Here is a 17,888-nt window from a genome sequence, read left to right on the forward strand (position 1 = left end):
CACACGTGCACGTTTCACGGAATGCCACTCTACCCTGGATGTTGTGTGTCCTAGTCTGTGGGATTCTGTTCTGTGCCTTGAAAACCAAGCCGGTTGTGCCCATGAGACTGACCCCATGACCCATGAACATGAGAGTGCACTGTTTGAAAATCGTCTATAGAATATGGTACTCATCCTCAGAAATTCACAACCTAATGTAGAGTCCTCCTGCCCTGCCCCTGAAGACCCCTATGGACGGCTGGCTGACAGACGACATACTCTACATGAGGGGATGGGAGAGAGTCACAGGTTGCTAGAACCATCTCAGGAAAAAATGTTATTGATACAAGTTAAATGTAAGACTTCATTTAGTTTTATCTCCGGGTTTTTTTTTTTTTTTTTCAACCTTTCCAACTAATCAGTTCTTTCTACAACATAGGCTTCCTCTTGTGTCCTGATGTTTTTTATTGCTAACGAGGAGCTGGCTGCTATTCCCCAGGTGCTTTTTAATTAAAACACAAAACTTGGCCTCATCCTTATCTTCTTACTCAACTTATTTCAGCCCTCTCCTTTTCACATTGGTTTTTTTTTTTTTTTTCAAGCTATATGTGTGTGTGTGTGTGTGAAAGATTTCCATTCAGAGACACATTTTCATCTTTATATACATGTGTATGTATAAATGTCATCTTAAAGAATATCTGTACACAAAAATGTATCTCTGAATGAAGATCTTTCTTTCCTTATTATTTTGAATTCCTTAGCATTTAATGATGTGTGGCCCCCCCACAGTTGTCACAGAAGAAGAAAAAACCCCTATTCTTCAGATGAGATGCAGAAATTTCTATAAAAGCTCTGACTCTAAACTTATTACACAACTATAATCAAATTACAGCTGCCTTTCCCCGGTTAAGGGCATTAAATGTAATTTTTCCTGTCCTAAGAAACTTGAGCATTCTCTCTGTACTTATTTCCATTAAAATTTTTTTCAAGTCGACTTTTTTACTCTTTTGTGGTGTTCCATGAGACCAAGGAGGACACTTGGAGGTGAGATGCCATGGCCAGGCTCTTCCTGTTCCTTTCAAGCTCTCTATATATCGTCATTGGAGGGGGTACGCAGGTGACAGTGTCCCTGGAGGTGTGTCCTGAAGATGCTTTTTGTGTATTTTTTTTCTCTCTTTGGAAATTTTAAGTATGAGATTTAGTTTTTATTTTTATTTTTTAAGATTTTTTTTTAAAGATTTTATTTATTTATTTGACAGACAGAGATCACAAGTAGGCAGACAGGCAGGCAGGCAGAGAGAGAGAGGAGGAAGCAGGCTCCCCGCCGAGCAGAGAGCCCAATGTGGGGCTCGATCCCAGGACCCTGGGATCATCACCTGAGCAGAAGGCAGAGGATTTAACCCACTGAGGCGCCCCTATTTTTTAAGATTTTATTTGTAAGAAAGTGCAAGCAGGGTGACGCAGAGGGAGAGGGAAATATAGACTCCCCACTGAGCAGGGAGCCTAATGCAGGACTTGATCCCAGGACCCCAGGATCATGACCTGAGCTGAAGGCAGACACTTAACTGATGGAGCCACCCAGGCAGCCCTAAGTGTGAGATTTTGAAGTTCATGTCTGGTCTGCAAAAACCTATCAGCAGTGCCAGGTTCTCTCCTGGTAAAATGCAAAACTGATCAAGGTGGGAATCGTTATGACCCAAAGCCTAGGCACATGTCTGCAGCAAATGACCGTTGTACACATGTGCAGATCAGTTTGAAATTAAACCTCAGCTTGGTGATCACCATGTGAAGACCTGGGCAAAAGAAAAGTTGGAGGAGCGAGGGGCAAGGCTGCTATGAATCAGAACTGGTTTCCTGAGCACGGGAGAAGTTACGGGAGTGAGCACACAGAGTGAGGTGTGTGCGGAGGGCAGAGGGGACACTCACGGAAATAAAGCAGAAAGGCTCTCCACACTGGATTTGCTAAGCCAGGACCGACAGTACCTGTGGGCTTGCCGGAGACTCCTCCCACGGCCATGCTCGGAACTTGATGCTGCTTTTATGATGGACAGCTTTGGGAAAATCAGATTTTGATTGATTGCTTTCTAAAGATTTTGTTTTATTTATTTATTTTTGAAAGCGAGGCAGGGAGAGGGAGAGAGAATTCCAAGCAGATCCCACCCCACAGCACGTGAGCCCTATGCTGAGCTCCATCCCACATCCCCAAGATCATGACCTGAGCTGAAATCAAGAGTCTCAGACAACTGAAAGGCATTGGATGGCCAGCTTGGCTCCCTTTCTTCTGTCAGAAAGAATATGTTCATGACATCATCCAGCATCACTGAGTACTTGTAGGCATGGTGCCTGTTACAACTGTGTGACTTCATGCTGTTGCTGGGGCCCCACACCCATCCCTGAGGGGGTCTTTATTTTGCCAATGGGGAAACCAAGACTTTGTGAGGACCATGATTTGCCCTAGGCCACATAGGAAACATCTCAATGGCTCCAGAATTCCTGGTCCTTCCTGTAACCCCCACCCCTGCCTCTTGCATCTGTATCAGTTACATTGCAACCCTTCCCTCCCCGCCCCTGTGGTTTTTTCCCACTTAGTTCATAAATAGTAATGCAGTATAATAATAAAAAAAAAAGATACTTAGGCCGGGATTAAGAGAAACCACATTCCCTGCTTACTGTTATTTGCCTAAGAGGGTCAATTATCCTTCATGTCTTTGTCATATTTTTATTCCCTGTAAGATTAAACGGCTCCACCCTGAAAGCCGCCTTGAAAACAAAGCTTTTAGGTTCCCAGAACTGAGATAATCTCCTTGCAGAAATGTTTGGGTGGCTTGTGGGCCCTGGCGCTCCAGGTAGCTGGTTTAGAGGCCTTATGTTCAAGTAGATCCAAAAGGCACCACAGGGAACCCTTGGTGGAGTCAGGCCAGGGATAACCTCCACCCCCACCCCACCCCCCGCCCTGAGTTACCAGCTTTTGTGGTTTGTTTTATATTGTCTGGATTTGGTGATTGCTGGTCTGCCCCATCCTCACTCATACCTCTTCTAGAAAGTGCGCTTTGCATCTATTTCCCAAAGGAAAGAAGAGGTGGGTCCCCGCAGCTCCTTCAGTGGCCCTCCTGCTTTACTGGGAGAGCGTCATCAGTGCCCCTCAACTATTCTGGGCTTGAAAATGTATGCGTGAAAGGAAAGGCCACATAAGGACGTTGGATTTTTTCAAAGTGGACATTTTTCATGTCTTTACACATCCAGCTGGTTAAACTGGAACGCTGGTGTTTTGCTTACGCGGGTCAGCCTGACTGGTACCGGTGTTTGGGCTCAGGTCTCTGTGCCTGCCCCCCCCGCCCCAGGGGGTGGGGGTCGGGGGGGGGGTGGAGGCTGGGGTGCCTCAGACGTCCCAGCCACTGATCTTGGCTTTTGGAGCAATTCTCTCTTCTCAGCGCACCAGAAAGAGTTAATTCTGGTCCCCCACCCCCACCCCAATCTGGTGTGATAGTGAAGAATTTTAATGGGTTCTGTGAATCAATTTGTAAGTCAACTGCTGGGTGAACTCATGACTGAAATACAAATTTTTAAAATCCTCTTTAAAGATTTTAGGAATAACTATTCCCCCCCCCTTCTAAGGATTTTCTTGGGACATTTTCCCCCCTCTAAGAGTTCAGCAGTACTATTGTTTCTGTCTTACAGTAGTTCTGAAAAGGAGAGAGTCAGTCCCTTGGCTGCCAGCATGGGGTGGGTGTGGGTTTATGCAATTTGACTTCTTTTCTCTCTAAATCAGTAAATATTTACAAACGACCTTATCAAACAGCTTGGGTACATTCAATCAGTTGAAAGCGTGCACTCAGAATAGTGACTGCCCATCGGCCTGCTGCCAGGTCAGTGGGCCTCACAGAAGGACTGACCTTTTTTTTTTTTTAATAAAAATGTGGTCCACAGACCAAAAGTGGGCCTCAGAAGCAAGTCTTTCCACAGAACTAGTTTCAGAAAATTTGCTTTTTAAAGTTTGACTTATAAAGATCCAACTCCTTTAGGCTGGGGGCAGAATATGTGAACTTAGACATTCAGAAAATAAATATTGGCTTCCGGCTCCCTGTGCGGGCCCCCCCCCCCCCCGCCCCCGCCCCGAGTTCTTTTGTTTCTTGGGGAAGGTAATTACAGAAATCCATTTGAAGCTTAAATGTCATTCTTTTGTGCGTAAGTAGGAAAAAACAAGCAGATTACTTTTCCATTTCTTGCAAAGTGGTACGGAAAAAAGATGGTTTAAAAACACAACTCTCAAATTTTTTACAGCGGCGATGGGAGTTGGGGGTACCCTGCCCTCTTTTTCTTTCCCCATTTGAAATCTGACACATTTAGAACACGTTTTTCAGAAGGGGGGATACGTACGTCCTTCAGAGTTGACACTGAAAAATAATACAGGGATCTGAGCTGGGGGGGCCGCTGGGATGTGAAAATTTACACTATTCTTGAACCGCGTCCCTTGGGAAAAGCATGCTCCTTTCGTGTGCCGCACTTAATCCAGGTAGGACCAAAGTGCCGTTTTTGGTGCCGTCCGGTCAGTGTCCAATATTACGTATTTCTGGCTGGCAGACGAGGACACATAAGTGAGAGGCTTTTCAGAATAAGTAACTGTGGTAATTGCTATTCATCTGCCTACTGCGGAACACTGAATGTTGCTTTGTTAATCATTTTTATGTTTTCCTTTTCTTTGCAGAGCATTGGGAAAGGGTCATTGTGGTGCATAGACCCAGAGTATAGACAAAATCTAATTCAGGCTTTGAAAAAGACACCCTACCACCCGTACTCACACGTGTTCAATACCCCTCCTGCCTCTCCTCAGGCATATCAAAGGTAAGCCATTCAGACTTTTCTTTTTCTTTTGCTCTACTGAAGTTGCATTATTTTGGCAGAGACGGGCACTGAAACTAATTTAAGAGGCTGTATGATACAAAAAATAACTGCAGGTAAATGAGAAAGAAGTCAGGCACTATCGGCGGCGTACGCAGTGTCGTGTTTCCCGCAAAGCTTACCGCTTCTTGCTGCTGCAGAGGAACGTGCTCAGAAGGCTTCCCAGTGGGCGAAATACTGTCTTCCTGGGTAGAAACATTTACCCAGAAAAGGTGACAGCTTTAACATCTCCGTGTGTCACAGTTTGTTGGGACAGAAGTACAGGGATGAGTCAGGTAAGCGCTTCCCTCATCCCAGCCTCTGACTGCGGGTGTCTTACAGGTGTTCACCCAAGGACTCACTCGGCTGTTGTCATTCCTGGTCTCCATGTGGACGCTGCTCCACAGCGATCATTTTGTTGTGGTTACTTGGTGTTTGCCTCCTCAAGGAGAACAGCAGAGGACAATGGAAGCTTTCATTCCCCCCCACATGCCCATTTGTGTCGAGACAGTGAGGTCACGGGTGTCATTTTTATAAAGATGTAATTGGAGGAGAGAGTGGGAAGCTTGTCCCTTAAAAAATAAATAAATAAACAAACAAATAAATAAATAAATAGAAAGGAGGTGTTAATGTTAGTGTCGACAAAAAGTAGCCACGGTATTAACACAGATACAAATCTTAAAATTGATTTTATCGCCCATAGCACTAGGGTTGGAAATATATTCCTCCCTCCTGGAAAATAATATATATATATTTTTTTAATGTAAGAACGTGTTTCTATCATAAGCACCCAGTTGAGAGACCTTATCCTTGGGCTACGCGTTTCTGTGAGTGAGGGATGGCATGGGTTCGTAGGTTTCAGTAGTTTTATGGTCCACTTCTTTGCACATTCTTTCCCTTGTCTGGCATTTGCTGTGCAGAGGGGAGCACAAAGTGATCTTCTGCAAGCACATTAATGAAGTTCTTGTGCGTCTTGGTTGAGAAGCATTCCGTCACAGGCCCTAGACAATCAGTCTTCTGCAGGAGACGCGCAAGAACAGCTGGGCTCTCGGAGAAGACTGCTGTATGTCTGCCTTTGCTAGGCGATTAGCGTGATGGTAGCCATAGCAACTGGAGCATCTCCATAGCAACGCGTAGCCGAGACAGGTGCAGTTGCATCACAAGGCTGTTTGTTGCCTGGCAAAAGGACAGGCCATTAGTACTTAGATATACGCTGTTGCCTTAGAAACAAATAACCCTACATAGCAACTACAGTTGGTTTGAAAGATTTGGGGGAGGAAAAAAAAAGGTTGTAGCAGCTTTTGTCTGTGTTCATAAAAATCAGCGCAAGCATACTCTATTGGAAATGACAACTTGAGGTCATATAGCTGTAGGAGATGAAGTGGGATTTTCCAGAGCAAGCCAGCCAACATCGTAGAAATGTCCGGAAGGACAGAGCCATATGCTTGGTTTTCTTCTTGTGGCTGTAGCTCCTCCTGATATGGAAGGGAACTGGGGTGGGAGAATTGCCGGTCTCCAACATTGGTGGGGAAGGCGACACTCATTATTGGGATTTTCCCCCAGATTCTCCGGTTTCTTAGTCATTCTCCATTCCCCCATCCTCCAGACCCCACAGAAAGCCCTCACTCTCCTCCCCAGTTTGTATCTTAGAAGTATTTCTTAGCCTTTTGTTCCTAGGAAGTTAAGAACATAAGTGTTATTCACTGGGTCCTATCATTGGTTCATTTAGACAGTACTTTGTTGCCAAATGCGACCCCATGGGAAACACAGTAATTATTTAATAATTTGAAGGATTATGGCAGAGCTCTGGGAGTTGCATACTCAGGCAGAGGCTTTCCGAGCTGGCCTAAGCTTAATGACTTCATTTGATTTTTTAACATTGGCATAAAAATGCAAACCAGAGCTTGTGTGATGAAAGTAATTTCCAATGGACGACTTCAGATCCTGCTCTGTCACCTCCAGTTCCTCTTCTCCCAGGTGACAGAAGAAAAAAAAAGTTTCTGCATCTACCCCTGGGGGCACTCAGATTTCACCTCCGTAAAGGTCACTGGATGTGGTGTGAGACGACGGATCAGATTCTAGCTAGCCTGCTGCTTCCGTGTCTTCAGTCTGGGGACAAGTCATTTCTATGTCCTGGGGACGGCTGTCCCTTCGTCTCGGAGCTCAGGTTTTGCTCCAGGGTCGTCTGGTGTGTGTGTTTAGGGTCCTAGTGAGTGGATGACCATACAGTATTTGGATAGCTTACAGTGACGTGGTATCTGGTTCAGGTCCAAGCCCCGGGGCCACTTGTTGATGGGACTTGGGGAGGATGGATGTGGGACAAAGCACGTCATTAAGCAAGGACCAGAAATGCCGACTTGACAGTATCTAGCAGGTCCTCTTTGAGGTGGGGAATCACTCGTCATCGGAGTGGGACACCTGGGAAGTGCTTGGCGTTGGCGGGGCTGGTGCTTACTTAGCGTGATGTGGATTGTTCCGGGTGGGTGGTTATTGCTCGTGCTTGCAGGTGTGCCTGGCGAGTAGCTCCACATCGAGCTGCGGGTGCCTGAGCACTGCAGGGACAATGAGGTATCCAACAACACTGCCCCAGACGTTGTTCAGGGCCAGATACAGTGCTGAACATTGTAGCTCGTGGACTCAGGCCTCCTGTTCCAGTGTACCCTTCTGGATGTGTATTAGGCTGTTCCTCTGTACCTGCCTCTTTTGACACCCCAACTGTGAATTGTTTTTGATGGAAATGCAGAGCTCAGTGACATTAGCTATAACAGAGTAAGAACCGAGTGACTTTTTTTTTTTATATATAATTTAAAAAGTTACTTTTTAAGGTTTTTTATTTTTTGGTTTTTTTTTTTTTTTTAGAGAGAGAGAGAGAGAGAGAGAGAGAGCAGGAGCAGGAGGAGGAGCAGAGGGAGAGGGAGAAGCAGACTCCCCGCTAAGCAGGGAGCCTGGTGTGGGGGCTCGATCCCAAGACCTCGGGATCATGACCTGAGCTGAAGGCAGATGCTTTGCTGACTGAGCCACCCCAGCACCCCAGAACTGAATGGCTTAGGAGAAGTTTATTTTCTCACACTTTTGGATGTCGGAAGTCAGCAGGATTGCCTCCTTCTGAGGCTGAGGGAAAATCAGTGCCAGGCCTAGTGTCCGATGGTCGCTGGCATTCTCTGGCATTCCTTGGGTTGTAGAACCTCGGTCCCTGCCGTCATCTTCCCCTGATGCTTTCCTGGTGCCGGATTTCCCCTTTGTATAAGGACACTGGTCTTAGCGGCAGAGGGGCCTGCCTTCCTCCAGTGGGATCTCATTTTAACGAATTACACTGCCAGTGACTTCACATTCCAAGATACTGGTGGCCAGGAGTTTTGGTGGGAGGGGACAGAAAGAATTGCACCCATGATGGGCGGCCCGTTTCTTAGTAAGGCATTTTGGTGGAAAAATAGGGAGAAGTGGAAGGTAAGGAGATACTCAGAAAACAAAACACTCGGGTATGACAAAGAGACACAAGAGCTGACCTGAAATTGTTCCCAGTGGCCAAAACTGGAACAGTTTGAGGAGCAAAATAAATAACAGTGTTGAGTTATAACCCAAAACGTAAAGTATGATTCTGTGAGTCCACACCGGTGTAAATAAATGATAGAATTAGTAAATGGGTGTAGAGACGAATCTCCCATTGGAAAGAATTCCGGACAATTTTGGGAGATAATCATCCCCTCCAGGATTTGGAGCTTAACTCCCCACCCGGAGTGGCTGCATTGAATGACTTGATTCCACCGAGTGAGCATGGAAGGGAGCAGAAGAGGAGGTTCATAGTGGGAAAACCTGGCACCCCTCACCTTGGCCAGGTGCTCAAAGCTAACTTCCGTGATTAGAGGTTGCCAGCAGGCACCTTTGATAGGATGTCATGAACCTGACAGTTCACCTCTGTGGTTTCCCCCCGACTGGCCCCCAAGTCCATAACCCGTGCCGGATCACAGGAAAAACATCAGGCGATAGTTCTGTCTCCCAGGCAGGGGTGGGGTGGGCACTCTCCAAAATCCCTGACTGGTGCTCTTCAAAGCTGTCAAGGTCATCGGGGGCAAGGAAAATCTGGAAAACTGCCATAGACCTGAGGAGGCTAGGGAGACGCCGGGGACTGAATGGTAGCACCATATCCTGGATGCGTTCCTGGAACCCAAAGGACACAAGGGAAAAACTAGTGGAATCTGAATAAGCCGCACACGTTGGTTGATGGTCACGTACCAGAGTTGGTTCCTTAGTTGTGATGAATGTTCCCAGATCACGTAAGCTCTTAACATCGGGGAAACTGAGTGAGGGGTGTCCGGGAACTCTGTGCTGTCTTTGTAATTTCGCCGTTGAAGAAAAAGCAGCCCCCAGCACACAGGCTAGTTGAGTTGATCAGTTTTAAATATCCAGGTCATTTTTGGTCTAATGAAAAGTCAGCTCACCGCAGTGCTGAGCGCTTGCCTGACCTACTTTAGGTCTCTGTCTTCATGATGCTACATCTGGAGGGCTGCTCATTGGGAGCTCTAGCTTTTACCTCCGTTTTCTATAGGGTCAGAGGAGCCACGCAAGTGGACATGCCTCTTAATCAGATATTACAGTTCTCAGAACTTTACTGTTATGAAATGGCACCCAACTTTGCTTTGTAAGGTCCCCAGGACCAAGCCCAGGGAACTCCGCTGATCACGCAAAATTGACCTCCTTGAAGACTCCTCCACGTCATTCGGTGTGGCCTTCAGACTCCGGGCCTGGGAGGAGAAGGGAGGGATGGTAGTTTTGGGTTTCTTCCCCACAGGCTTTCAGAAAAGTCCTATTGTCTATTTTAATGGCTAGCTTGCATACACCCCTCCTTCCTGCACATGGAATTTCTTGTTAAAGGAGATGCATATTTCATGCATATTTTAATGCTTTTGCTAGAGATATTGCCAGATTGTCTTCCAATTTTACACTCTGTTCCAATCTATACTCCCACCAACTTTTTAGGAAATTCTCATTTTCGAACCTTCTTCCATGTCTAGTGGCTAAATAAAACATTTTCCCAGTGGGAGACCCCAGCTTTTATGATTTTGATATTTTATAGTGGGGACATTTAAACTTTGCAATTAGATTAGTGCCCTTGTAAACAGCGGCTGCCCACTGTGTTTGTGACAAGAGATTCTTTTATAAAAGTATGTCTGTGGCTGGGTCTTACGTAATACCTTCTCTTACATAGGAACCAATCCAAAATCAGTTTATAGAAGAAACATTTTAATTGTCTCTCACCGTAGGTGGGTACAGGTTTTATAATTAATAAGTATGGTTTATAGAGAGTTTCCTGGATGATCAGTTTTCAGAGAAAAGAGTTTTTTTTTTAAAGATTAATTTATTTATTTTAGAGAATGAGGGTACACTGTGGGGAGGGGCCCTAAAGGGAGAGAGTCCCAAGCAGACGCTATGCTGAGCATGGAGCCTGACGCAGGGCTTAGTCTCACGACCGTGAAATCACGACCTGAGTTGAAACCAAGAGTTGGAGGCTTAGCTGACTGCACCACCCCGGCTTCCCGAGAAGGGAAATTTAATAAAGTGAAATGCCTTTAGGAAACAGAGCCAGTGTAGTTTCTTGATTCCGTGGTATGTGCAAGGATATCTCAGCATCTTGTATGCCTCTGGTCTGTGTGATAGTCTGGCCCATGGTGGGGAGCTAATGAGTCCTGAGCCAGGGGACTTTTGTTCCATACCCTACCTTCCATTTGTCTTTTAAATATCTCCACTCTAGGCCGCCTAGGTAGCTCAGTGGGTTAAGCCTCTGCCTTTGACTCAGGTCATGATCGAGCCTGGTCCTGGCATCGAGCCCCACATCGGGCTTTCTGCTCAGTGGGGAGCCTGCTTCCTCCTCTCTCTCTCTCTGCCTGCCTCTCTGCCTACTTGTGATCTCTTTCTCTCTGTTAAATAAATAAAGAAAAAATCTTTTTAAAAAAGTCTCCACTCTAAGAATAATCACAGTGTATTTTGTATTTTGTATATTGTGACCAAACATGTATAAAGTTAGAAAAATCCACAAGATTTTGATGTTGTAAATTTAAAGAATTATTTTTTGGATGACTTTATCTAAAGTTTGCAGATTCAAAACATTATAGTGTCTATTGCTCTCACCCTTTTTTTCTTTAAAAAAAAAAAAAATGTCCTGGGCAGAGTCAGGGGGCGGAAGGCAGATTGGGCGGGTACTGGTTGACTTAGTCCGTTAAACATCTGACTCTTGATTTCAGCTCTGGTCTTGATTTCAGGTTTGTGAGTTCAAGCCGCATGCTGGGCTCTACTCTGGGCCCAAATAAAAATAAAATCCTGGACATTTCAGACTTGTCATTTAGCTCTTTATGTTTCTTTTTGCCTCTTCACAGCCATTTAATGAACCACGAAAAATACATTAATGGCCTCTCCAAAGATTTTGGCCTTTTGATATTGAGGGCCTTAATGAAAATGGCTGATTTTCATGCTGACTCAGCAGTCCTGCCCTCTTCATGTGCTTTAAGCTTGTTCTTTATGATTTTTTTTTTAAGTGCCTACGTGGCAGAGAAATTGTACAGAGTGGTCAGTATATATTCAGATTAATGAAATTATCAGTGATTCCTCACCAGGTGGGAACGCTTTGGCTATGGGAGTGAACTGGTCATGGCGGATGGGGGATTGTGTTGGGAGGAGGTGGGAAGGGGAGGTGTTTGGGGAGCTCATCCTTTTAGACAATTAGAAGATTAGAAAATCCTTAGAATCTTAAGCTTGTTAACATAACTGTGTTAATTCCCCCACCAAAATGCTGAATTTGCACACAGCAAGGAAGAGCTTATTCATTGCTTGGATAGCATCCAGTAATTTTTTGACTTATAAGACATCTTTCTTTCCAGTCGTTCAGAGTGGCGTGCATTTAATCGTTGGCAGAAGAACTGTAAAACCACAATAAGATCAGTTTTAACTTGCACTAAAGGAGTTTAATTGTTAGACTGTCATGTCATTGCAAGTTTTAATTCGGCCAAGCATGAAAAATGAATGTGAGGATTTAGACGAGTTGCATCATAATTGCATTTCTAATATTTACTTGTAAGCAGTATAGTTGACGGAAACCGTAAATAGTTTTTTAAATTCTCATATTTGGTACGTTTATCTGTGTATGTTTAAAAGGGTGAGTGGGGTGTGATGTATTTTGAGAGAATATGCCTAAATTTCAACTTTCTGCTTAGAGTAATCTCTTAAAAAATACTCAGTTACAAAAAATCGATATGAAGGTTTGTTGTGCTTCATATGTAGAAGGATATGCTGAATTAATGTGGTAGCATAGCTATTGGATTGAATGACAAGGTTTTCTAATGGTGGTACTTCCAAATACAAAGTTTATTTTGTTAAAAAATTGGCAAGACAGGGATGAGAAAAGGCTTAAGATTGTAGGGTTTCACTCTTGCATGTTAAGAAAAAAGTGCTTATTTACAGTGTGAACTTTAAAAATCTATTAGTTGGTTGTAACTTTATTTGCAAATCAAATCATGCTATCTTTTGACTTCCATTATATTTTCTGAGTTGGTCACAGGGTATTTTTACTTTACTTTATTTTATTTTATTTATTTTTTAAAGATTTTATTTATTTACTTGACAGACAGAGATCACAAGTAGGCAGAGATAGAGGAGGAAGCAGGCTCCCCGCTGAGCAGAGCCCGATGTGGGGCTCGATCCCAGGACTCTGGGATCATAACCTGAGCCGAAGGCAAAGGCTTTAACCTACTGAGCCACCCAGGCGCCCCATACAGGGTATTTTAAATCTCAGCTTTTTGCCTTCATTATGCTGTTCTTTGTACACTTCTGGTTCAGTCTTACATTATTTTATTTTGATGGAAAACATCCCCTGGTATCTTTGAGCACTTAAGGACTAGGCGTATTGAGTATTGTGCCCAGTCACCCAACGTCACTCTGTTTTCAAAGCACTTTAAAAGTTGAATGTTGAGTCATCAGGGCTGATGACCTCCATTTTACTCAGGTGCTGAGTAAAGCTCATGGCCGGGAGAGCCACACAGACTCACTGGTCCTCAGATCTCTTGGGTGCCTTCAGTCCCTGGTTTGCATTCCAGTAGCAGAAGTGTTAGGAGCTCTTAAGATCCTGCTGATACATTTCTGTCCACCTGACCCCTGAGATGATGGAAAACGAAGAGGTTCTCTGTCCCTCATTCCCCTTTAGAAGGTCAGGGTGTCGTTGGACCCACCAGGAGTCTGGGGTCTTTGCTCGATTCTCTTCCTGTTCATTTGCTGTTCTGAAGAGCCAGCAGAGGACGGGCGGACCGGAGGGTGGAGCGGATTCCTGATCAGAGCATCTTCGCAGTCGCCAGGCCGTTCCCGTAAAGTGGGGCTGACCTGCTTTGTGCATGTTTGTCAAACTCCTCACCTTCCCAGAGGGGGAGAAATTGATCTCTGTGTTCGAAATATGAAAGAACTGTCAAAAATGCCTGAAATCAATGATGAACAGTGTGGAACAACAGGCAGCACATTCTTTGTTCTGCAGCCGTGTAAAATTGGCAAATTCTTCATCACAATAGAAAAGGAAAACCCACCAGTGCTCTGTGTATAAACTTCTTCATCTTCCCATTACAGCTAGAAACTTCTGGATTTTATAGATTAAAAAAGGAGGGGGGTTAAACAGAGAGGTGTAATATAATTAGGCTTAGCAATAGTGGAATCCATCACTCATAAAAGATTTGAGGAAGCAAGAATGGGGGAAGGAGTAGTTTACTGTTGGTATGTCAGCAGTGAGTCGGGTTGGTCACAAGGGTTCTGTAGGTAGTCTTAGGTAGTGTTAATAATAAAAGATGAGTGTTTGAACAAATGATGTGATGGCCAGTAATTCCCACCTGCAGTGTGGATCAGACCTCACTGGAGAGTTTCTGTCCAGTTGGGAGGGCACTTTGAGATGAGGTGGAAAGCAGTGAGGCTGGCTGGGAAGCAGGAGGAGCTGGGGGTGTATCATCTGGAGGCGAGCACCTGCAGAAGGTCAGCGTGCCTGCGGTCTTCAGCTTCCCCTTGCGGGGATTGGATCTGCCGGGTCGAAGTTGTAGAAAGAAAGATTCAGGCTCAAAGAAGCTCTCCTAATAGAAGAGCCTCTAACTCCGTGCTGGGCACAGAGCAGGAGCTGGATGAATGTTTGGGTTGGTGAGCTGATGTTTAGATGGATGGGTGAACGAGCTGCTCGGGGGATACTAGTCTAGACTAGAGGACTGGTTGCCGAGATCCTTTGGAAAGATTGAGTTACTGCTTAGAGAGTTGTAAGGTTCTCCCTTCCAGCTCCTGAGATGTTCCGTCTCTGAGTCTGTCGAGCTGCTCTGGCCGTCCACGGATGGAGCCCCATTCTGTGGCATGGGGTTTGTTATGTTGGAAACAAGACATTAGGGGAAACGTGCCTGGCCTTCTTACTCAGAAAGTAGAGGTCAGATCTTCGCCTGAAATTGTTAAATCCGGATTTCAAGCCCGTGATGGGACTAATTTAGTTATTCTTTATTCTGTGTCATCCAGCTTTTTGATTCGTGCCCTATAATTACCTCCCTTGTTTTAGTGACACTTCTTTGCATTTCCTTCCGTGTGAATAAAATTATCACTGCAGTGTTTTGCCAAGCAGAAGATCATTTCCAAAAGCTGTCCATCAAATCATCCGGACCTTCCCCTATTGTTTATCCACTGAATTAATGAGAGCGACACCCACCCTTTGTATAAATCTCCACGCGGGAGCCAAAGTGCTGTCCTTGTTCTGTAGGATCACATGTTTGTGGCCAGAGCCTCGGATCACATTCTTAACCTTTTGTCTTTCTTACGTAAAGCCCATGTCACATTGTTTGTCAGTCCATCCTTGAGACCCTGCCATGTTACGTGAAAGGTGCAGAAGGAGTGTGAGAAGCATCAGAAATTTCGTTAATTGCCAACTCCTGCTGATTTTTAAGTCATGTGGAAAAAACATCCATAAACCATTTAGACACATTTCTTAATCCTTATCTTTCTAGATTGAGTTGCTTAATCACAGTAGTCCCAAGTTGAGACATGCTCGCTGTGCATTTATCTGCTTTTGAATGGAAAGTTTTGGTCAGAATCTGCTAAGCAGCTGCTCATTCCACCCATAGGTCTATGACAGACTTGCGTTCACCCCCCAGCACACATTCCCCATCCGGTCTGGCAGGAATAAAAGTGAATGGGGGGGGAACCCATTCAGAAGAAAAACAACAAGAAACTTGTAGCAGTTTTTTCTACCTCCTTCCTTCTCCTCCCTCTCTCCTGCAGCCCCTTCCTTCTGCCGCTGTGGAGCCTGGGGTGACAGGCTTCTTTTGCAACTATACAGAAAACAGAGTTGTTTTTTTTTTTTGTTTTTGTTTTTTAATATTTTATTTACTTATTTGACAGAGAGAGATCACAAGCAGGCAGAGAGGCAGGCAGAGGGAGAGGAGGAAGCAGGCTCCCCGCCGAGCAGAGAGCCCGATGCAGGGCTCGATCCCAGGACTCTGAGATCACGACCGGAGGCGAAGGCAGCGGCTTAACCCACTGAGCCACCCAGGCACCCCAACAGAGTGTTTTTGAATCAGGATTCATTTGGGCTAGAAATGAACACGTACATCCCTTTTTCAGCTTCTAGAGAAACCAAGGCACATAGAAGGATTTACCCTGTATAAACTTTCCAGCAGAGTCACTCACCGAAAGGAAGGGTGTTCTGGCCGGCTTGGTGAGTTCCTCAGGCCCACAGCGTCCTGGCCCGCCCTCTGCCTCCCTGCACCTGCAGAGGACTGGGCCCCTGCTGGTCCTGCGGGCAGACTGTCCGATGCAGCAGCTGTGACATCCTCAGGAGGAAAAGAGAAGTCTGGGAAGCAGAAAAGTGAGAAAGATGCGAAGATCCCAGGCTTCTCAAGTGTGGTGCTGGTTTCCCCAGCTCTCCCCCACCTCCCCGCACCCCTTTGGTAGACGAGAAGTCAGGCAGGGTGCTCTGTTCGGGGCCTGTGCTTGATGAGCCTTGGTGCCTCGGGCAGGTCCTTCTGCCACGCACGAGTGGACACGTGATGGAGTCAGACTCAAGAGCCCCACGTGTGCTGATACAGACCAGGACTGGAACCTACCCCCCGCCCACCACCAGCTCTTGACCATCCACCATGGAAGCGGGCTCCCAGCAAATCCCAGCAAGTCTCAGAAACACATGCAGCTTCGAGCCTCGCCTGGGCTCCCCACCAGCTGTGCCACCTTGGACAAGTTACCTGGCTGGCCTCTCCAAAGATGTACCTTGTCATTCCTTTTGTGGCATCACAGTACCTGCCTTAAAGGAGTGCTTGCTTGGGGCATTAAATGAAGTAAAAGGATGTATCCAATGCCTGTCACTTGTGTCTGGTCCCCAGAAAAGCAGTGCATTGTAGTTTCTCCTTCCTCATCATCGCCAGACTTTCCTTTTGGTAATTGTATAGTCTTGTTTTTGCCCAACGGCATATCAGTGCAGCCCTTGTATAGATGGGTTTACAATGTAAAATACCTTTTTATATTTTGTATTCTGTAGTTTTTCAAGATTGAGGATCTGTGAAAACCAGGTCTCTCTTTGAGTTCTCCCAGTGCTCTAAACAGAACCCTGCGTACAGGTGTTACTCAAAAGATATTTATTAATGATTTCTCTGAGAGAGCAGAGCCCAAATAAAATAGTGCAAAATATTTCTTCCGACTGCTCAGGGATGCCAGGATAATTGGCCACCTTCCTCGTCTTTACCGGCACAAGATAAGGGACCTACTAGGGATGGGGAAGGAGAAGCTCTGTCCTATAGCCCTTCCCTCCTAAGATACCTCAGGGATTTTGCAGTGTTGGTGCTCCTGCCTTTCTGTTTTCTTCCCCATCTGTCTGCTGAGGCCCTGGTGTACCTCTGGGCATCACAAAGCCTGCGGATTGGGACCAGGTCATTCCTGAAGCCTAAGAGAGCCATCACACTACTCTGGGATAGAAAGGTGGTAAATTCCAGGCTGTTGACTCTAAGGCACTAAATATTGTCAGAGGACTAAATATTTTGCAGCTGCCATAGAAAATGCAAATGTGCTTAAAGTGGGTGCCTGCCAGGAACCGCTCCAGCTTTGTCCCATTCATGATCCCCCCCCCCCCCCCAAAAGACGCCTCCTCTACACTTCCTACAGAATGGAGCCCTTGAAAGGGGAGGCGCTTGGGCTCTGCCTTCCCCCATCCTAATGGGAAAAGTTTTCACCACAGGCGGGCCCCAACAGTCCTTTGTGCTCATACATAATCCGTGTTTAAATCTCTTGGCAGTAACTCATTAGTTTCCCCCCCTACATTCTTTTCCTTTTTGATGAGAACAAAGCCCGGGTCCTCCCTGAGACAGATCTTCCCCTCGCCTCGCGACCAGGACACCTCACTGTTCTACGTACACCCCTCACCCAAATGGTAGCCTTGCCCACCTGCGAAAAGATGAAGATCTTGTTCTTTGTGCTTGCGGATCTGTTCAGAACTCACAAGTCCGTGGCACCGCAGACCCTTGCTTCTGCGGGGGCTGTGCCGGCGACGCACCCCGTGGCGGGACCAGCTCAGGACCCCTTGCTCGAGCAGGTCCTCCTTCCGGATCTTTAATGGACCGTTCGTTCTAGAGAAAGGAAGGCTTGGAACTGCGGTAACTCCAGTGGAATTTTATTCTTATTGAATCCTTTTGAAGTTGCCTCCTTCCAACACTGCCCCCTCTTGCCCTCCCCTCTTAAGATGTGGCTGTTCTGTCATCAGAGTTGTTGAAGTCAGAGTTAGAGGAAAACCAGCCTGGATTTCTGTAAAACAGCTCTTTGATGCAGAGTAAAGCCAAAAAAAAAAAAAAAAAAAAAAAAAAAAAATCTATTTCCATCGAATAGTCTAGACTTACAAGAAACAGGCCAGGGATGTCGGCTTTTTAGCGGTATGGGATTATAAAGAATTTTCAATTCAGTTAGTCCCTCCTGTTTTGAACCCTGAGCTGTGGTTTGATTTCGGACTGGAGTTGAAAGGCAGAACACCAAGCATTCATTAAACACCTACCCTGTGG

The 17,888-nt window shown here is 45.7% G+C and overlaps 1 protein-coding gene across 12 annotated transcripts in view; it reads left to right on the forward strand.

Moving 5' to 3' along the window:
- Window positions 1-17,888, forward strand: part of FOXN3 (forkhead box N3) — a 398,912-nt gene that overhangs the window by 220,856 nt on the left and 160,168 nt on the right. For all 12 annotated transcript variants that reach the window (XM_059182534.1, XM_059182536.1, XM_059182537.1 and 9 more), the window contains one exon: window positions 4,685-4,821. In XM_059182534.1, coding sequence (XP_059038517.1) covers window positions 4,685-4,821 — 137 coding nt within the window. The remainder of the gene's footprint in view (window positions 1-4,684; window positions 4,822-17,888) is intronic.

The sequence above is a fragment of the Mustela lutreola genome, chromosome 7, assembly GCF_030435805.1.
Source record: "Mustela lutreola isolate mMusLut2 chromosome 7, mMusLut2.pri, whole genome shotgun sequence".
Classification (NCBI taxonomy): domain Eukaryota; kingdom Metazoa; phylum Chordata; class Mammalia; order Carnivora; family Mustelidae; genus Mustela; species Mustela lutreola.